The sequence below is a fragment of the Carica papaya genome, chromosome 8 (genome assembly GCF_054855325.1).
Source record: "Carica papaya isolate Zhongbai chromosome 8, ASM5485532v1, whole genome shotgun sequence".
Classification (NCBI taxonomy): domain Eukaryota; kingdom Viridiplantae; phylum Streptophyta; class Magnoliopsida; order Brassicales; family Caricaceae; genus Carica; species Carica papaya.
In genome coordinates this window covers 5,180,931-5,199,904 of record NC_142316.1, presented here as the reverse complement: position 1 = coordinate 5,199,904, position 18,974 = coordinate 5,180,931, and the positions used below count along the sequence as shown (strand labels likewise).

General features: G+C 32.1%; 1 protein-coding gene across 7 annotated transcripts; it reads left to right on the top strand.

Annotated features, from left to right (window-relative positions):
• The first annotated feature begins 16 nt into the window (after positions 1-16).
• On the top strand, positions 17-15,778 carry PDE149 (integral membrane TerC family protein). 7 transcript variants are annotated; one of them, XM_088210043.1, is made up of 14 exons: positions 19-327; positions 410-487; positions 1,209-1,276; positions 1,359-1,435; positions 1,567-1,654; positions 1,798-1,878; positions 1,968-2,024; positions 2,428-2,509; positions 7,574-7,623; positions 13,027-13,083; positions 13,182-13,260; positions 13,580-13,638; positions 15,518-15,575; positions 15,666-15,778. In XM_088210043.1, the coding sequence occupies exons 1-14, from the start codon at positions 126-128 to the stop codon at positions 15,758-15,760; spliced, it is 1,131 nt and encodes a 376-aa protein (XP_088066169.1). In that variant the 5' UTR covers positions 19-125; the 3' UTR covers positions 15,761-15,778. The 7 variants fall into 7 exon arrangements, with proteins under 7 accessions (XP_088066170.1, XP_088066169.1, XP_088066166.1 ...); XM_088210040.1 differs by having other exon boundaries at positions 20-327; positions 1,134-1,276; XM_088210039.1 differs by having other exon boundaries at positions 20-327; positions 1,128-1,276.
• Positions 15,779-18,974: the final 3,196 nt, after the last annotated feature.

Sequence of the window (18,974 nt, the reverse complement as noted above, 5' to 3'; positions counted from 1 at the left end):
AGCAAAATCCTTACGCTGCAACGACAGCGTTTTGGGACTGGTTGAGACTCGATCACCATGACCTCATTTTTTTGCTTTCAAATGGCGACACACGCTCTTCGTGCATAGTGCTCGAACACAAAGCCATGGAATTAACTTCAGTTATCCACAGCGGCATTAAAGCTCCTATAAAATTGGATCAAGTCTTGCTCAGTATTTCGCCAATTTCGCTTTCAAAGCGGACGAAGCTTCATTTCTCTCACCTCCATAATCCTACTCTTTCTGCAGGTTTTCATACATATATATATGTACATATGTATATATATACACACGCTCATACAAATGAAAGTATATATCACTATAACTGGTGTTTGTGCATCAAATTTTCAGTTTTCCAAAATTAAGGGGTCCTTGCATTTTGAATTTGCAGTCAGGAGTGGTCGTTGCCGGCAAGTTTCTCCTCTTGGGTGCTCCAAAGGAACTGAGCAAGAAGATGTCTCTGCATCAGGTGAATTTGTTTACCGTGCAATTTTTCCTCTGTTATTTTTTTCTCTTTGTGGATTAAGGGAAATCTGTAGTTTTGATATGAACTGGCAACAATGAAATATCGAAGCCAATAGCTACTTGAACTCTGTTATTGGTTTGTAAAGCTGTGTTGTTGGTATGTGATGATATTGTATGTCACTGAACAAGGGCTCTTTGTAACTCATAGAACGCGTTTTAGGTATTGTAGCGAATTCCAGCTTAGAGGGATGTGCGTCGTCTTACTTGTTGGTTTATGGATTTGTATTATAACTGTGTGGGCTTCCTTTTCAGAACCAGAATACCATAAACACACATTTCAAAATTTTTGTAAGAAATGTGTTTCGTCCTTTCAAAAAACACTTGAATGGGTTTATTCATGCATGAATTTTACTTAGTATGAGTTGAATTTATAAAAGTCTATAATCATTGTAGTCTTTTTAGGAGACCGAGAGAAGGGGTTAATTATGGAATTGTTTTGTTTTGTGAGTTATCTAATGGAGTAAAGTTTTTTTATTGCTTGTTGACTCCTTCACCTTGGATCTGGAAAGGTTTAGAAAAATAATGCACAGTATTTTTGTTTTTCTGTATGCTTTTGATTACAATGATGTAATCGCGGGATGAAGGCACAGATTGTGAGAGGACCGGTTCTCAGTCATTGATTGACATTGACAATGTGAGCACCTCTGATACTCAGTATTCTGTAGATAGTCATGGGACAAAAGCTGAGGAACAAGAGATTTATTCATCATCGATGAGAACTGTTGCTTTATGGGTGAGTACTTCTCAGCTTTATTGGCTATTTTTGTTTTTGTGATTATCTTAAATCAAATCAATCTAGCTACTTAATCCTATAGGTGAGCACTGCTGTGGCATTTGGTGTTGGAATAGGTTTGAAAGATGGAATTGGCAAAGCGTCAGAGTTTTTTGCTGGGTATGTAGATTAACAATTTGCTGGTTTTCCCATTAACTAACTGAAGAAATATTTCTTAATTTTTATAAAGAACCAAAACTTTTTATGCTTGGAGTATTATCATCAGCTTGAACATTATTGGATCACTTCAGATATATATTGGAGCAAAGTTTGTCTGTAGACAATCTGTTCGTCTTTGTTTTGGTTTTCAAGTACTTCAAAGTGCCGCTAATGTATCAGGTGATGCATTTTTTTGCTTAATTGGAATTATGATTATATAATTTTCTGCTTCTTTGTGATATTAACTAATATTCTTTAAATGTTAAGCAAACCTTTCTATGTGAATCAATTGTAATTGAAGGTTTATATTGTTGGAAATATAGAGTCAGGTACTTTCATATGGTTTTGCTGGTGCAATCATCTTTAGGTTGTCAATAATACTTCTTGGAACAGCAACGCTTCAGGTAAATTCCTTGAAAATGCCTTTCTTAAAAAAAAAATATGGACGAGTTCTCAACTCTTTAAGCTGTTAACTTTCTGATGTTGCTGTTAGAGGTTTGAAGCGGTTAATCTGGTACTGGCTGTAATACTCCTATTTTCATCCTTCAAGGTGCATATCTCTTCTAAACTGATGTTCTCATATTACTTCAAAATTTTCTATTTTCATTTGCATATATCAGTTGGTTAGAAGTTATCTCTTGGCACTTACCTGCTGAGGCTTGGGCTATGAAGAAGCTCTTGAAGCATTCACCAATTTCACCTACTTGCATGCCATGCACTTCCTCCATAGTCACCTCTCCTGGGTCCCTGTCCCAAAAAAACAATGATGATAACAGAATAAAAAAACCCTATCCAATTACTTTCAATTATATTAATGGATCTGTCATTATTATATAATATCTTGTTTTCTTATACCTTTTTTCCTGTTTTTTATTGCTTTTGCACATTTCATTCTATGTTGATTCTTATTATTAAAATTTGTAGTTACATACTATTTTCTTTATTTTATATAGTTATTTTCCAGTGAAGAAGATGATTCTGACCTCTCAGACAACTTTATAGTGAAGATGTGTCAGAAATTTATCCCTGTGACTGGTAATGTCTGTTGTGTTCCTGTACATATGGCAATTACCATTAATTTGGTAGAACTTGTAGCAGTTCATTTTTTTTTATATTTTTTCAAGGTGGCCTTCTTGTCTAGTGTTTTCACTATTTTTAGCTGAGTCAGGGCATCCTCGCTTAATTTGAACTTATTTCAAAGAACATTAAGCCTTACTCTAATTTAACAATTCATATGTCAAAAAGATTTTGTAGAACTCAGCTCAAGTAAAGCATTAAACCTGACTGTAGGCTGAATATTCAGATTTTCAGTCAAAAGAGTTGGTAGCTTAAGAAGGTTGGCTAATCTGTTATTTAAAAAAAAAAAAAAGGTAGGCTAATCTGCAGTCTTGTTTAAAAGTTATTGTTGACTATAAAACTATCTTTGTGCTTGTTTTGCCATGTTTTCTGCTGTTTCTAGAACAAGATTTAATCATCCAGGTTAATAATTTCTCCCATGCTACTCCCTTTAGTTGAGTGTAACCTTCACTGACCTCCTCTTTACCTCTTTATATTTTTGGGTTGGTCGTTGTTTTGGTTCCTTTTAGCTTTTATGCAATCGAAACAGCTATCTGGTTCCTATTTAATTTGCTGCTTCATTTTGAGTGCCTCTGTAAAACAAGGCCAAAGCAACCTATTCTGTAATTTAAAAAGAAGCAAATGAATGAAGTAGTACGCACAAGAGCTAAAATTGTTTTTGACTGCAAGACATGAAAATGAGGGAGAATTTACAGCACAGTCAAAAGATCTATGAAATCTCTAAAATCTCCATCACTAATCAGATGATGACAGTTAAATGAATTGGAGGAACTAGAAGATCCTATAATTTATATATTTTAATATTATGACATATTTATGTAATTGGAATCTTTATGTATTATTGAGGGTATTTAGCTTATTTACAAGCTATTAAGATTTTCTTGTTTAATGATTCTAGTCATATGAGGCTATTTAGCCACCTTACCAATACATAGGTAGTTCATTATTATTGAACAGATTGCTTATGGATAAAAACAGTTGATTTTTTTCCTTAATTTTTCTACTCTTTTCAATCCTATTCTGCTGATACATCAAGTATCAGAGCTAAAATTTGTGCCTTCTGATCAAAATTTTCAAATTGCAAGAAATAAAATCCTAAATCCCATGATCAGAAACACATCCGAAAGGTAGTTGCTCAAACCACACAAAGCTGACAACATCCATCGATATTCACCAAAGATGTGGGAGCTGCCAGAGGTGGTTTCCACCACCCTGGCATCAGTCTTGGAGAAGTTTGGCATGTGCCTCTAGCAAATGTTAGCTTCAAACTCTATCAGAATAAGCCTCAGTCGTTAGCAACACCCCCGAACTGCTGCTACCTTCCTTGAATCAGCCATCCCTTTTTGCTTTAACGATCACCAAAAACCAATCCAGAATCAGCACCGCCAGACAATGCTCTAGCATGAATCTCGAAGTCAGATGATCACTGGAAGGTGGAGTGAGACTCCCATGCGCTGACCATCCTGTATAGGTATTTCTGCCTTTGAGACTTTTTTGTTGACCAGTTCATTCTGAGTTGACTAGTCTGTTTCAGATCTTTCCATACCTGTTCAAACCGTTTCTTAAGGTTTTCCAACTTGCCCTTTCACTTACTGACGGACCTTTGAGCAAATCAAAACATACAACCACATCTTGAGCTGAGTAATTATTTCAACAAGAAAGTTAGTGTTTATTCATGTCTTCAGTCAAAGTCATTTTAATGTATATTGAACCTTAGTGGCTTGGTGGATGACAATAATTTCACTTATTGAGGTACCTCTAAACAAATCACAACATATAACCACATCTTGAGCAGATTAACTATTTTGACAAGGAAGTTAATTTTTATTCATATCTTCAATCAAAGTCATTTTAGTGTATATTGAGCCTTAGTGGCTTGGTAACTGAGAGAATGAGTATGCTTTTAGCAATACCATTCAACTTTTGAATTTCTTTGTCTTCTTGACTAAGTTGAAATGTTGTTCTCAAAGATATCTCGAGAGTCATCCAAGTTAATGTGAGATGTATTTTGTCCCTTACAAAAACGCATTGCTCGCCAAGCAACTTCTTAATTACTCAAATTGATGAAAACTTGAACTTGCATCCTACATTTGTTTGCTAATTAGAGTCATTGTGTCTGATCTCCCATATGGTGATGCACATATGAAGAAAAGTTTTTGAGCTAATTTTCTCTAAATTTGAAATATTAGGTGACAAGACGAGGCAATCACATGTCAAAAAGATCTTAGTCTTGAAAGAGTTGCAGGACTTAGAGTATATCTACTAATGATAGATCTTGATTGTAAAGGATTAATTGTAGAAACATTTCCGGAAAATAGCTCTGGACGTATTGGAGTGAGGAGAGAAGATTATGGCAAAAATTTGTGGATTCCCGGTGGGGCAGATTAAGGCTGGAAAACGGGAGTATTAGACATTCTTCTTCCCATGGATGTGGTCTTTGGAAGAAGATAATGGCTCAATGGCCACAGTTCAGAGGGTGCATTAGGTGGAAACTGTGAATAGGAGATAAAATCAGCTTTTGGCACGATGAATGGACTGGTGAAGGATGTCTCATGAGAAGATATCCGAGAATTTACGGCATAGCAAAAGCTAGAAATATGTTGGTTGAGGAGACCTTTCAGTTGATCAATGATAACATTGTATGGTCAATTAATGTGTCAGGGAATCTAAATGACTATGAGGTGAGAGATTATGAAAACATGCTAAAGTTTTTGGCATCCCAACAAGTCAACAATTTATCTGATCAGATCTGCTGTGGCAACTGGAGAAGAACGAATGCTTCACTGTCTGTTCTTACTATAAGTTTCTGGTTGAGGGAGCTGCAGTTGGTTTCCAGAACTTTCCATGGGAACAAATCTGAAAGACAAAGGTTCCCCCACGTGTAGCTTTTTTCGCTTGGGAGGCATGGTGGGGGAGAATTCTCACTACGGACAAACTTAGAGCAAGGGGACTAATTATTGTGAATGGTTGTCATCCGTGTCTGAATGCAGAGGAATATTGTAATCATCTTCTGTTGTGGTGTCCCATTGCATACAGCCTTTGGTGCATGATCTATGGTTTGATGGGGATTGATTGGTTGTTGCGGGCTCGATTTGTGATGAGATATGTGTGTGGGATGGTTTGAGTTTTAGAAGAAGTATGGCTAATCTAATTCCACTGACTGTTTTTTGGGTTATTTGGAAAGAGAGAAATGCTAGAACTTTTGAGGAGAAAGAATGTAATTTAAATAGGTTAAAGGATAGATGGATTCACTATTTCGGTTTTATTTTGTTATGTCATGATATTGTTAGAGATGTTGACTTTGTAAATGTCATTAACACTATAACTCATTTGTAAATCTTTTATAAATGGGTGGTATTCCTGTTTTGGTACCTTGTTAATATACACATTATACTTTTTATTTCAAAAAAAAAATTGTAAAAGAATATCCTAATTTTTATACTTTTAATTTTTTTGGGTACCTTGTTAGGTCATGACAGAGATGTTGGTACCAAAACGGGGTACCCCTGTTTGGTATCTTGTTAATATACATGTTATATTTTTAATTTATTTTGTAGAAGAAAGAAACCCCACCTAAAATGACTACCCTAATTTCTTTTGGCTTCTAAGAGTGACAAGGAAAATTTTGTTTTTCTTTTATGGATTCTCAGTCCTAATCTGTTAGCTACTTCAGGATCCTTGTTGGAAGCATTCTCGTTTCCTCACAATAACTCAAGGTTCTGCAGATTTCAATTTTTTGGAAGACATGTCCAAGCTTTGACCTCGATGCTTTGAGATTCTGAAATTTAAGGCTGAGTTTTTACTAAAGTAGCGAGATTGGTGTGCAGGAAGAAAACCCTAGAATTTTATATATTTTAATATTATTGGATATTTATGTAATTATAATATTTAAATATATTTGTATTTTTGAAATAAATAATCTTTACATATTGTTTAGGGTATTCAGCTTATTATTCTTTAATATTTTATATCTTATTTACTCAGAAGTCTTTTCTTTTTTGTTGTTATTTCCTATTTAAGAATTTGCCCTCTTTTCTCGATAATACTTCTTTTCTATCAAAAAAAGAAAATTCCTTTTTTGAAATAAAAGTAAGATAGTATTATCAACAAAGTACCAAGTAGATATACCCATATACAAGTTATTACAAGTCAATCAAAATATCAAAAACAGTTCCAAAATTCTCGAGCTCTTTAATATTATGACCCAAAAGCATAGAACCAAAAAAGTGGATTCAAGAATCTCTAATAGTAGTAAACTCTTTCTCAATGCCCTCAAAAGTTCTCAAGTTTCTTTCCTTTCAAGCCATCCAAAAAATAGAAAGTGGAATTAACCGTAACAATTTGTTCTTTTTATACACCCCATCCCAAGCTCACAACTCCTCCTTCACACTCCCAACCACCACCCAGTTTAACCCCAAAAAAAGAAAATTCCTATTTAAAGATTCTAGTCATATAGACCATGTAGGTATCTTTACAAATATATTGGTGGTTCATTATTTTTGGATAGACTGCATATGGATAACAATTGCTATTTTTTTTTATTACTTTTAGTGCTAAAGAATTATGTAGGTACCCTTAAAAATATATTAGTTATTTATCATTATTAAATAAACTGTTTATGACTAAAAATTATCTTTTTATTGCTTTTATTGCCTAATATCTTGGGATTATCATTGTGGAAACTTTGTGATCATATTTCTTACAACCCTTTTATTCTTGGTTTGATTCATTTTTTTTTATTTTTCTAATTTTTTTAAACCTTATTACATTGGGCTAAATTAAAGCATAAAAGTTTCAAGTATGTGATAGAATAATATTTCCTGCTCCAAAGGGTCAATAGAACAAGTTTTACACGAATTGCATGCGACTATACTAGGTGCATGTCCCTTTAAGATAACGTTAAAAAAAAAAACCACACTCATTTCTTCATCTTTTTATTTTTATTTTTATTTTTTTTTTAAGAAAAAAAGAATAGTCTCTGATCTTGTGGTCTCATATATAAAGTTTTCATTATGATGGCAGCTAACTATGATGGCAATCGCTTTATAACAAAACAGGATGGTATTTGGAAAGTAAGTTGATTGACTCTTCTGTAACAAGCTTGGAACTCTATTCTATAATTTCCTATCATTATTTGTTAAGAATTTTTATGTTTTTTATTGAATATTATAATTTTACATATACAGGTTTTGTAGGATGAAAAATGAAATGAACAATTGATTGCAAAAGGTGTAATTTATCGTTATATTCTTTAACTTGTGTAATTTACTCCTTTAATACCTCAAGTTGGAGAATAAATATTGTTAATGTCCAGTTTGCCAATAAAAATTTGGACTGCTGGATTGTTTAAGGTTTTAGTTAATAAGTTTAGTAGTTAAGATTAAGAATTGGTAGGTATATATAAAGTACATATTAGACTGCTATTAAGTTTTTTTTTTTAATAAAATATTATCGATCTCGATGTGTTTGGTCTGCTTGTATTGTACTAGATTATAAATGATGCTTATGGCGCATAGAGTTTTCCTATTTGTTGTTTTGTACTACACTTGTTGTCACAGTATAGGCGTATAGAGTTTTCCTACTTGATTATGAGATCTTGTAAGATTTTTTTTATTCATATTAGTTCATTTACCCTTTGTGCTATTGTCCAAAACTCTGTTTTTATACTTGATCTCACAACTATTTTTGGTTTCTTACTTTTCTAGATGATTAGATCGCCCAAGAAAAATACAGTATCTTGTAGTAGATCTTCTGTTTACAACTAGTACTGTATAATTTGCATCAATATACGTTTTTAAAAGCAATTTGCATTCTTTTTGAACATTATTCTTTTTTCTGATGACTTTTTTAGGTATTGCAGTACTCGATACGCTGCTTGTAGGTGTACTTCTTTTGTATTGTGCATGAATTAACTTATAACATTTACTGCATACCATACTTCAGTTGAGCGACGACATTGCTCGTATTTATGGTCTTGATGAAGTAATGACAGGTGAATTAGTAGAATCTAAAGAGGTTACAATAGGCATTACCCTGAATTTAGAATCAAATAATATTGGTGTTGTATTAATGGGTGATGGTTTGATGATACAAAAGGGAAGTTATGTCAAAGCAACAGAAAAAATTGCTCAGATACTCATAAGTGAGGCTTATTTGAATCATGTTATAAATGCTCTGGCTAAAGCTATTGATGGTCGGGGTGAAGTTTCAGCTTTTGAATTTTGGTGTCTGGCCTCCTTTGAGATAATTATATCAATATGCCAAGTAATTTCTAATAAATTTCTTTATTTACTGGTCTCTCTTCCTCTACCATTCTTAATTTGTTATTAGAATCATTAGTTGTACTAGTTGGTCTGTATACTAGCTTGTCAATGTCTCTTAATAGGTTATGAGTGTATTTCTATCGAGATATATAACTTTCAGATTTTGAGTGAGCGACTTAGTTCTTTGAAAATACTTTAGTTTGTCTAGTTCCTTGAGTTTGAATTCGCTTGTCAAACACTAGTTTAATGTCAGTTTTTCCTTTCATTGTTTTCTATTATGATAATGTCATTAACGTATATTAAGAGAGCTGTAACTCCCGTTATCTCTAAATATTTGATCAATAATGTGTGATATCCTTGAGTCTGCTTAAATCTCAGATCTATCATCACCCTTGTGAAGCTGTCAAACCATGTTCTTGGCAATTATTTTAGTACATATATTACATACCTTATTTCTATCCTGTTTCTTTGTCAAAATCTAGTGGAATATCTATGTAGATTTCTTCTTCTTCTAAATCTCCATGTAGAAAGATATTTTTATATCAAATTGTTATACTTAATAATTGTGGACAACTAATGATAACAAGATTTGCATAGTATTCATTTTGGTTGGTGCGAATTTTTCCTGATAGTCTATCACATCTGTCTGTGTATAGCTTTTTGCTGCCAGTCTCTTTTTATATATTTCAATTATTCTATCTGCTTTATATTTGATTATTAAAACTCATTTGCATTCCACCAGTTTCTTGTCTTTGGGTAGATATACTATTCTTTAAGTTTGGTTCTTTTCAAGTACTTGCATTTCTATACTCATAGTATTTTTTCATTTTTCACATAATAATATCTCGAGTACTGTGTTAAAAATAGATTCATTATTTAAACTTTTAAAAAAATTTTTATGGGTTGATGAGCACTTATTAAATGATACAAACTGTGAAATAGGATACAAATGATGTTTAATGCATTCTTTTGTACTTTTACAGAGTGAAATAGGTATATCATTATTAGACTGTATAAGTTTTCAAGACTTATCTCAATTTCAGGATCAAATTCGAATTATTAGATCAACATTGACTCAACACACGACATCATCCTCCTTGTATATATACCTGAGAAAACCTAGAGTCTATTATGATCTCTTAAGCGGGTAGATTTGGAAGGTTTTCTTGTTATGATGAATTTTCTTGTGGGTTCTAAACGTTCTCTTATGGTAATGGTTTTGAGGTGCGAGGAAAATGTGGTAGGTTAAAGTCCATTAAGAATTGTATATTCTTATATTCTAATATAGACTCCCCCTAAAAATAATGTTGAATGAAGTAGAATTTTGTTCAACAAATATGGCGTCTACGGGCACAAAATTTTTGAGTGGGGGCATGGTAAGATTTGTACTGCTTTTGAGAGGAGTATCTCACAAATACACATTTCAGGGCGCAAGGATAAAGTTTTCCTCTTTGGTAGGAATGAATATGAACAAAGACAATATACCCAAATATTTGTGGGAGCAGACGGTTTGTGACATTTATTGTTGGGTAAAGGTAATAAAGTGTTTCAACAGAATTTTTAAAATCAAGAACAGTTATGAGCAGACGATTAATAAATATGTAGCAGTAAAGACGGCTTCTTTCCAATATCTTTTTGGGGCATTGTTTTAGAAAAGAAAAGATTTGGTGATGGTTAAAAGATGAGTATTCTTGCATTTCGCTTCTCTGTTATGTTGTGAAGGGTGGATGCAGGATGAGTTCATGAAAAAATCATTCCTGATTGAAGAATAATGAGAGTATCCGATTGAAAAAATCTTTAAAATTGTTCGTAAGGAATTTTTTATAGTTATGCCGAATTGGTTTTTTATCGTGTTGCATACCTGAGATATGATATAGTCAACATCAGATATGGTTTTGAATAAAAACAATCGGGTGAGTCTAAAACAATCGTCAATAAACGACACATACTATTGAACCCCCTTAGGAATATTAGGTATGGATTTATCCCCAAAATATCATTGTGAATTAATGAAAATGAAACTAAGCTTTTTTAATTAATGATAGAAAACATTATACATTGATGTTGTGTAAACTCACAGATATCAATAATGTAAATTTTTGTAGTTTGAATTTTTAAATAATAAGGGAAATATAACTTTCAAAATGGAGAAGGATGGCTGCCCAAATCTCTTATGGTGGAGCGAAATTTTGTGTATGGGCTCAGATGCATTCAAGTAGGAAAATTCATGCTTCATTCAACACGTTCAATCATCTTCCCCGAATTCTAGTCCTGTAAATTAAAATGAGAAGAGTTAAAAGTTATTTTGCAGTTCAAGTCTTGTAATAATTTACTAATTGATCTAAAATTAGTACATAATTTGGGAACATGCAACATATTTTTCAGAACAAAAATATGATTAAACTTAATGTTCCTCTTGCCTATAATACTATTTAGGAAATCGTTTACAGTAATAATTTTCTTGTTACTTGAATAGAAAACATGTTTAGAAATACTTAAAAATATTGGTCATATGATATGTTATTTCTGAATTTATAATACAGGAATTTTCTAAGATTTTATCTGAGACATTCAAACCGATTGAAAAAAAATTATACTTGAGTGTTCTATTACATTTGTACCTGTAGGCTTTTCAAGGTTCTCCAATTAACTTTGCAGTCATCCAATCTCGACCTTGAAAGCAATGAGATTGTCAAATGTTTTTTCTTCCTGTTGGTTAACCATATGAACCTATTTAGAAATCTTCTGTGAGATATTTTTTGTATCCTCATTCTTCGCTAGCAATACTGGGCTTTTTATACAATTTTCAACAATTTTTTTTAGTGTTTGGGCTTTTTCTGGAGTCATGAAGTTCCATTGCCATGCTATGATCATAAAATTTATTTTGTCTCAAGCAGCAAATGTGGAGTCTCCAGATTTTGGTTCTGTACTCATAAGATGGTTGAGCTTATCTTTACTTTTGAAAGGTGTCCGAATTAATTGGGATTGGCTCAAATAATCTTTGTCTATAAAGCCGTAGGACGTCTGAATTGACTGAAATTCGTTGATGGGTTCCCATGTGGGAATATGTTCCAGTATTTTGGGTTGTAACCTCCAACATCCTTCAAGAGTTGTATGGTAATTAAAGTCGGAGAAAAAAAAATTCTGAAGGGGAAGAAACACAATTGTTTGCGACTGGACCAAAGAGTGGCTGGACCGAAGAGTGGATGCAAATGGGTCTGTGTGCGGCTGGCCCGTGCTCAGCTGGCTGTGTGGCAACTTTGTGCACTGCTGGCGATGAAGGCTGGCTTGTGCTGTGTGGTTTTGCACAGTTGACGGAGCACAAAGGAGACTATGCATAGAGATCCAACAGGTCGGACCAGTGTTCGTGTGGCTAAGGGTGATCAGGTTGCTAAAGCAAAGATGGTATGGGGGGTGAGCGCTGTTTGACACATGACGTCGCATTTTGGTCGTGCCTGGTCACGACTACATATGGTGGTTCGTTTGTGACAGAGGGAAGCTTGCTTTCACGGTCGGGTCACATTCTTGGTTGAGTCTTGTCGAATCTATTCGTGACTCGCGTCTGCTGGTGCTTTTCGGTAGAGAAGCTTGTGTTATGCAGTGCGGTCTGGTCATGGTCAAGTCTGGTCGTGACAGAGAGGTTCGCCACATATGTCTGGTGGTGCAGCCAAGAAGCTCGCATTTTGGTGGTGCGATCTAGTCACTGTCACATCTGTCCGCACCAGAGAAGTTCTGGCAATGGGATGATTTGGTTACGTCCACATCTAGTGATGCAGTCGAAGGGTTCTGGCACTTGCGATGAAGGCCGGATTGGCTGGCAGCTAGTCTCCTGTGGCTGGCTATGAAGGCTGGCTTAACTCTTTAGACTTTTCTATTTTGACAGTAAAGGCCGAATAGAATTTGTATTTGAAAATAGAATTTCTTTAACTTAGTATTCTGATATCATATTAAGAATAGTTTAATATTTTTTAAATTAATATTCTAATTCTATATATATAGATTTTCTATAACATAAAAAAAATAAATAATTAATTACAATTAATTACAAAATGTATAATTTACCCTTATACTATTTAACTTAATCTACTTTTTCTTTAAAATTATTGTATCATACATTTAGTGTACTAGTGTTCTCTTGAAATATTATGTTGTTTTTAACTGTTTTCAATTAATTTTTATTTGATTTCTAACAGGTCTGAACATTTTGGGCAGGCCACACCTTTACTTCTCACAGTAGCTGTTATTGAGCTCAGTGATATAGCATTTGCTGTAGGTTCTGTTTTTCTCTTATCCATTTTCTGGCATATGGATAGATATTGGATTGGACTTTCTGGTTAACTTTTTCTATGAAATACTTTATTCCTCAGGTTGATTCAATACCGGCTGTTTTTGGTGTTACGCGGGATCCCTTCATTGTTTTCACTTCCAATTTATTTGCCATATTAGGTATTTCTTGTTGTTTATTCTTATATGAACTTCTTGGCAGTTATATTGTGCTTTTTCGAAAGGTATATATGTATGTTCTGATTGTGTATCTGGAAGTCATACTCAGTTTGAAGTCTTCTTCGGAACTAGATGTGATTCTCTCTCCCTGGTGTTTTCTTATGCATGATTAAAGAAAATTGTCTTACATTTTATGTCTGCTAGAGGTGAATTACCTCTTGATTTATATAACAAGTATAGATTTCAATTCTGAGAGTAGATACATGGTAAAATCTGTGTTCTTATTGTGAAAATTACATGGCCGTCTTTCTGTTACATGCAGGCTTAAGGTCACTGTACACTCTTATTTCTGAGGGAATGGCAGACTTGGAATATTTGCAGGTACAAGATTTACTTGTCTTAACCAAATTTCTGACTCTTTTTTACATAAAAGGTGCCAGATATTATTGTGTATGTAAAATCCTTCCATGGTCCTCCTTACTTATCCAGTATGGGCTGATACAAAGGTGAGGTTATATCAGTATGGTCATAAGGAGTTAATAACAGACCACGTAACAGCTAGTATTATATGCACATGAATTCTTCTCCCCAACCTCGTTCCAGTTCCCACTACCACATTTTCTTTAAGTTAGATGTGGAAATGAACTAGTAATATATCTTGGAAAACAAAGAAGTAGTCCTCTATTTCCCAGTTGTCTGCTGAAGCCAAGTATTTTTCTTGGCTTCCACCACCAGTGAACTGTTATGGATACAGCAACTATTTCATGATTTTCATATATTTAGTCCGTCTCCTGTTTTAATTTTTTGTGATAGTCAAGTTGCTATTCATATTGTTTCGAATATGGTATTTCATGAGTGAACTAAATATATTGAAATCTATTGCCATTTTATATAGGAGCAGATTAACAAAGAGACTATTAAATTGTTACTTATCTGTACTCAACATAAGGTTAAGGATATTTTTACCAAGGTCCTACCTTCTACTGTCCTATGTCCTTTATAATTTAAGACGGTCATTAGAAACATACTCGGTCCACCTTGAGGGGGAGGATTGGTGTATATGGTGGTGTTAGTGTTATTTTATTATTCTTTTTTTGTCCCAGGTTTATGTATAACTAGCCCATATAGAACCTGTTTTTTTTTTCAGTTAATGAAAAATATTTTTCTCACTGTCGAGTTTCGCTCTCAACACAGCAATAGATTGTGTCAATTGCTTAGTGCACCCCAGTCCATGTGTTTTAAATTGCAAATCCACCCATTATTAAATGGTACCATATCACTGCTATCCAGTCTTATCCAATGGATGTAAAAGAAAATAATCATTTGTGCGCTAAGAATATTATGGTGAAGTTATTTTGTTTCGAGGGCACTGTCTCCTCCATAGAGAAGATTTTGGGGAATGTGGGTTGATATATTGTATGATTCTAGTTATGAATTCCTCTTCTTTTATACATGGGTGAGAGATCATATGTGCTTTTTTTAAGTAAATAAAAAGTTAGGTAAGATTTTAACTTGTAGCGCCTATTATAACTAAGGAAATATTATGGATGAAGTTATTTTGTTTCAAGCGCAGTCTCCTCCATAGAGAAGATTTTGGGGAATGTAGGTTAGTATTTTGTATGATTCTAATAATAAATTCTTCCTATTTTGTACATGGGTGACAGACCATATGCTGTTTTTTTAAGTAAATAAAAAGTTAAGTAAGATTTTAACACGTAGCGCTTACTCTAGTTAAGGGAATAGTTCGATCTGAATATTTCGCTTATTCTAATTAAGAGATTTTAACGCGTAACGCGTAAACACATCTGAATATTTCGATTTCTGAGAAACATAACAGATTTATTGAGAGTAAGTCCTACTTAGTTATTACAGTTTTACTACAATAGTGAATTAAGTTCTTAATTTCAGAGAATCAAGCATTATAGGTTAATCACCGCTAATCTATAATACATGAATAAAGTGATAAATTTTATAGTTTTAATGAAGTTTGAATTCATAATTTTTAAATAAAATAGAAGAGTTTTAATTATAAAATCACCATATTATTGGTGCTAATAGTTACCTTTTAATTAATCTTTTATCTTTTTCAAAATTTGCTTATATTAATGATGTTTTCCGAAGTTAATAATCAAATTTCACGTACAGGATCTTATCTTTCTTGATATCCAGCAAAATTTTCACCCTCAACATATTGTGCCATATGCTGAAAATTTGGGATTATTTACTGATAATTTTACTTTTCCTGGCCTTTCTCTATCAGCCTTCAATTGGAATTGTTTTGGGCTTCATTGGTTGCAAGATGATCTTGGATTTCTTTGGTGCGTGTTCTACCATGCCATTCTTTTTATTCATATAATTATTTATTCCATGATGAAGCGGCAAATTCAATTTTTCAAGTTTCCTCCCAGGGTTTCATGTATCAACTGAGGCGTCTCTCGGTTTTGTAGCAACAAGTCTGACTGCTGGGGTGCTCTTAAGTCTAATGAATAAGTCTGATAGCTAACGAAGCAATTCAGGGCAGGTGATTATTATTTCTTTTATGGATGAGCCAAGCAATTGGATGCTCTTTCACTATTCCTGTCTGATATCCAACTAGCAATGCTCTTACCACATCCCTACAGTATATGTTGTGTTCTGGTATGGAGTAATCTTTTTATTGTTCTGTCACTGCCTTCTACTGAAATGAAAGCTTAAAGGAAAATCTTAAGAAATACTTTCCATCACAACTTGCATAAATATATATTTTAGAAGAATATATATAAGGTATGCCTATTGGCACTTCAAAAAATTCTAAAGGAGCTCCAATTTTTGCTAAATTTTTTAAATGTCGAACATAAGTTTTATTGAAAATCTCACTATAAAACCTTCCCTTGTATTTTGACTTCCCAGACATTATTATTTTTAGCTTTAATTACTTTTTAACATTATTCTCTCTCTTTTTTGTCTCTTTCTGTATATATTCTTTTATTTTTTGAAGTCAATTTCATTTTTTTATCGCTCCCTTTTAATTTTAGTTATTAATGATATTTTTATTATATAAACCATACGTATTTTATGTTTTATTTACAAAATATTGTTATATTATTAAATCCAATAGCTTTTATTATCAGAACCCTTTTAAATTTTTAATTCATTAACTACTAAATTAGTTACTCTAATATTATCTTCATATAAGTATTGGTAATTTAATTATTAACCAACTAAAAGTAATTATAAATATTCACATTATAAAGTAGAAAACTAGTATAAGTATATTGAATGTAAGATACAACAAAAAATAATAGATAGGCAAATATAGCATCATAATAAATTTTATGTTTTCCATCATCATATCCAAAAATAAAAATTATATTCTACTCAAAAGTCGTATAGGTAATTTAAAAAATTTAATTATTAAAATACACAAACACATATTATTAGTAAAAGACATTACTGAGTTTAATAACAAAAAAAAATAAATATTTAAAGAAAGTTATATTTTTACAATGAAAATATAAGAAAAAGTTATAGAAGTAGATATAGAAAGATGCAAGTAAACTGAAAAGATAGGAATTAAATATATAAAGGAAGATCTAAGATTAAATGATATTAATTAAATTTCAACTATTAATTAGTGTAGATGAAGTTTAATATTATTACTAATTTATAATTATGTAAATAGATCAATGAGGAGTATTTTTGTCATGTAATTTAGTTTACAAGAAAAAGGGGTGTAAAAGGAAGAAGTGTTTTAGAAATCTTCAATCATGTAGTATTTGAAAAATCTGTTTTTGCACAGATGCTAGAATTGCACATGATATGCAACAAAAACCAATGATAGAAATGATTAAATGATACATTCTGAACTATGATCCTCCTCATTAAGCTGTGTTTGGAACAAATAAATTAAGAGTTCATTTCAATTCATTTGTTAATGAATCTTTAGATTTGGAATAAATCATGAACTTATAAAATACTTTATGGAATTCAATGCATTATTGTGTATTTTTTCTAGAACTATTTTGATATTTTTGTTTGTATATTAAAGTATATGCTTATCTTTCACTGTCACTTCCTTTTAAACCACCTAAAATCATTTCTAAATTCTATTAGTTTTATCAGAGTTTAAAATATATTATTTCAGTTCTGCTTATAATTCATTTTTAAGCATAAAAATTAACATTTGAAAATAAATTTCACAATATTTGTTGGATTAATTTATTCCAAACACATGCTCAGAAGACTGGCAAGTTGTTAAGCTTTAGGTTCTCCAGAAATAGAAAATTGTTAAGCTGAGCTCAGATTGGATTTCCCCTTTGCCTGAAAACTACGAAACAACTTAAGTTAGAACTGAAATCTTGGAGTGTGATTTTATCCATTTATGAAGCATTGTGCTGGTTGTAATGCTTGTTGACAAAGAAATTTGTAGTGGTGGGACAAGGAAAGAAAGTAGCTGCAAGTAGTGAAACTTGTAATCATTGGTTACTAACATCATCAAATGAAATATTTCATAACTTTTGACTGAGAACCGCATGATGCAATCTGGTAATTGTTTAAGTATTATTCTCTTCATTTGTTTTGAAATAATACATATGGTCATTATATGGATGTCAGAGGTAAATATAATAAAAAGAGAAATGTTAGAGATTATGAATAATTCTAATATATTGAATATAATCAATAATTTATTTGTTCCTTGACTATAGGATCTTCGCATAACTGTCTTTAGTAAAAACCTTGAGAATGTCGATACTTTACAATAATCTTCTCTCTATTATCTTGATTTGGTTGGTTTATTGTGGTGTAAATGATTTCTTCTTCTGTAAAATTCATTTGTAAATCAGTTTTTATTTTTAAGTTGTTCCCAACATTAAATGATTCAATTCCAAACTAACTATGAGTGAAATGAAAATAGTATATTTCAAATTTTATTAGAATTGACAAAATTTTGAATTGAAATAATATTTTTTTTAAAAGTAAGTGAATCATAAAAGTATACCTTAAAGAAATTTTACAAGTTCTTGACATCATATACTGTGCTGCCATTCTTGGTTAAGAGTTTCTCTTCTTTTTCTTACCTCAGTTTGGAATTGTTTCCTATTTATGATGGCAGAAAAAAGAAGGCAGGAAACTTTTGGCCATTGCAGTTGACAAAGGCTAGCAGAAGAATCCTAGTTCTTCCTTGATGATCTGCCAAAAAATGTCATATTTGGAGATTAGCAGTCCCCTAAATTGGACCATTCTGAATCGTCCCTGAAGAACTCAATAACTAATTGATATTTTCAGCTCAGTATTCAAATTTTTTTTGATATATTTGGATCAATAATAGCAAACTCTATTTTGCTATACCTTGTTTCAGTTTGTTTTCTTTGAGACACCCAACAGTATATATGATCCAATTAGGTTAAATTATTTGAAAAGCATTGAAAACCAATACGAGGGCTCTTGGAACTTTGTTTATATTTCCTTTTTATCTTTTCCTCTCAAGTAAAATTGGAGTATTTGTAATACCCAAAGATTTTTTATTTTTATTTTTATTTTTATTTAATTTAGAATTTTGTTAATTTTATTTTATTTTAATAATTAATTTATAAAATTTTAATTTAATTTAATTTAATTTAATTTAATTGAAATAAAAATAATAATAATAAAATAATGGGGTAAAATTATTTTTGAAATTTAATTGAAATTGAATTTGAGAAAAAAAGGTGAAAATTTGGATTCTTGAGTATTTTTGA

Coding starts and splice junctions, on each gene's coding strand:
- PDE149 (XM_088210039.1), top strand. CDS start 126: ATGGAATTAACTTCAGTTATCCACAGCGGCATTAAAGCTCCTATAAAA. Junction 1,277..1,358: donor TGAGAACTGTTGCTTTATGG/GTGAGTACTTCT, acceptor TTAATCCTATAG/GTGAGCACTGCTGTGGCATT. Junction 2,510..7,573: donor GAAATTTATCCCTGTGACTG/GTAATGTCTGTT, acceptor TTATGATGGCAG/CTAACTATGATGGCAATCGC.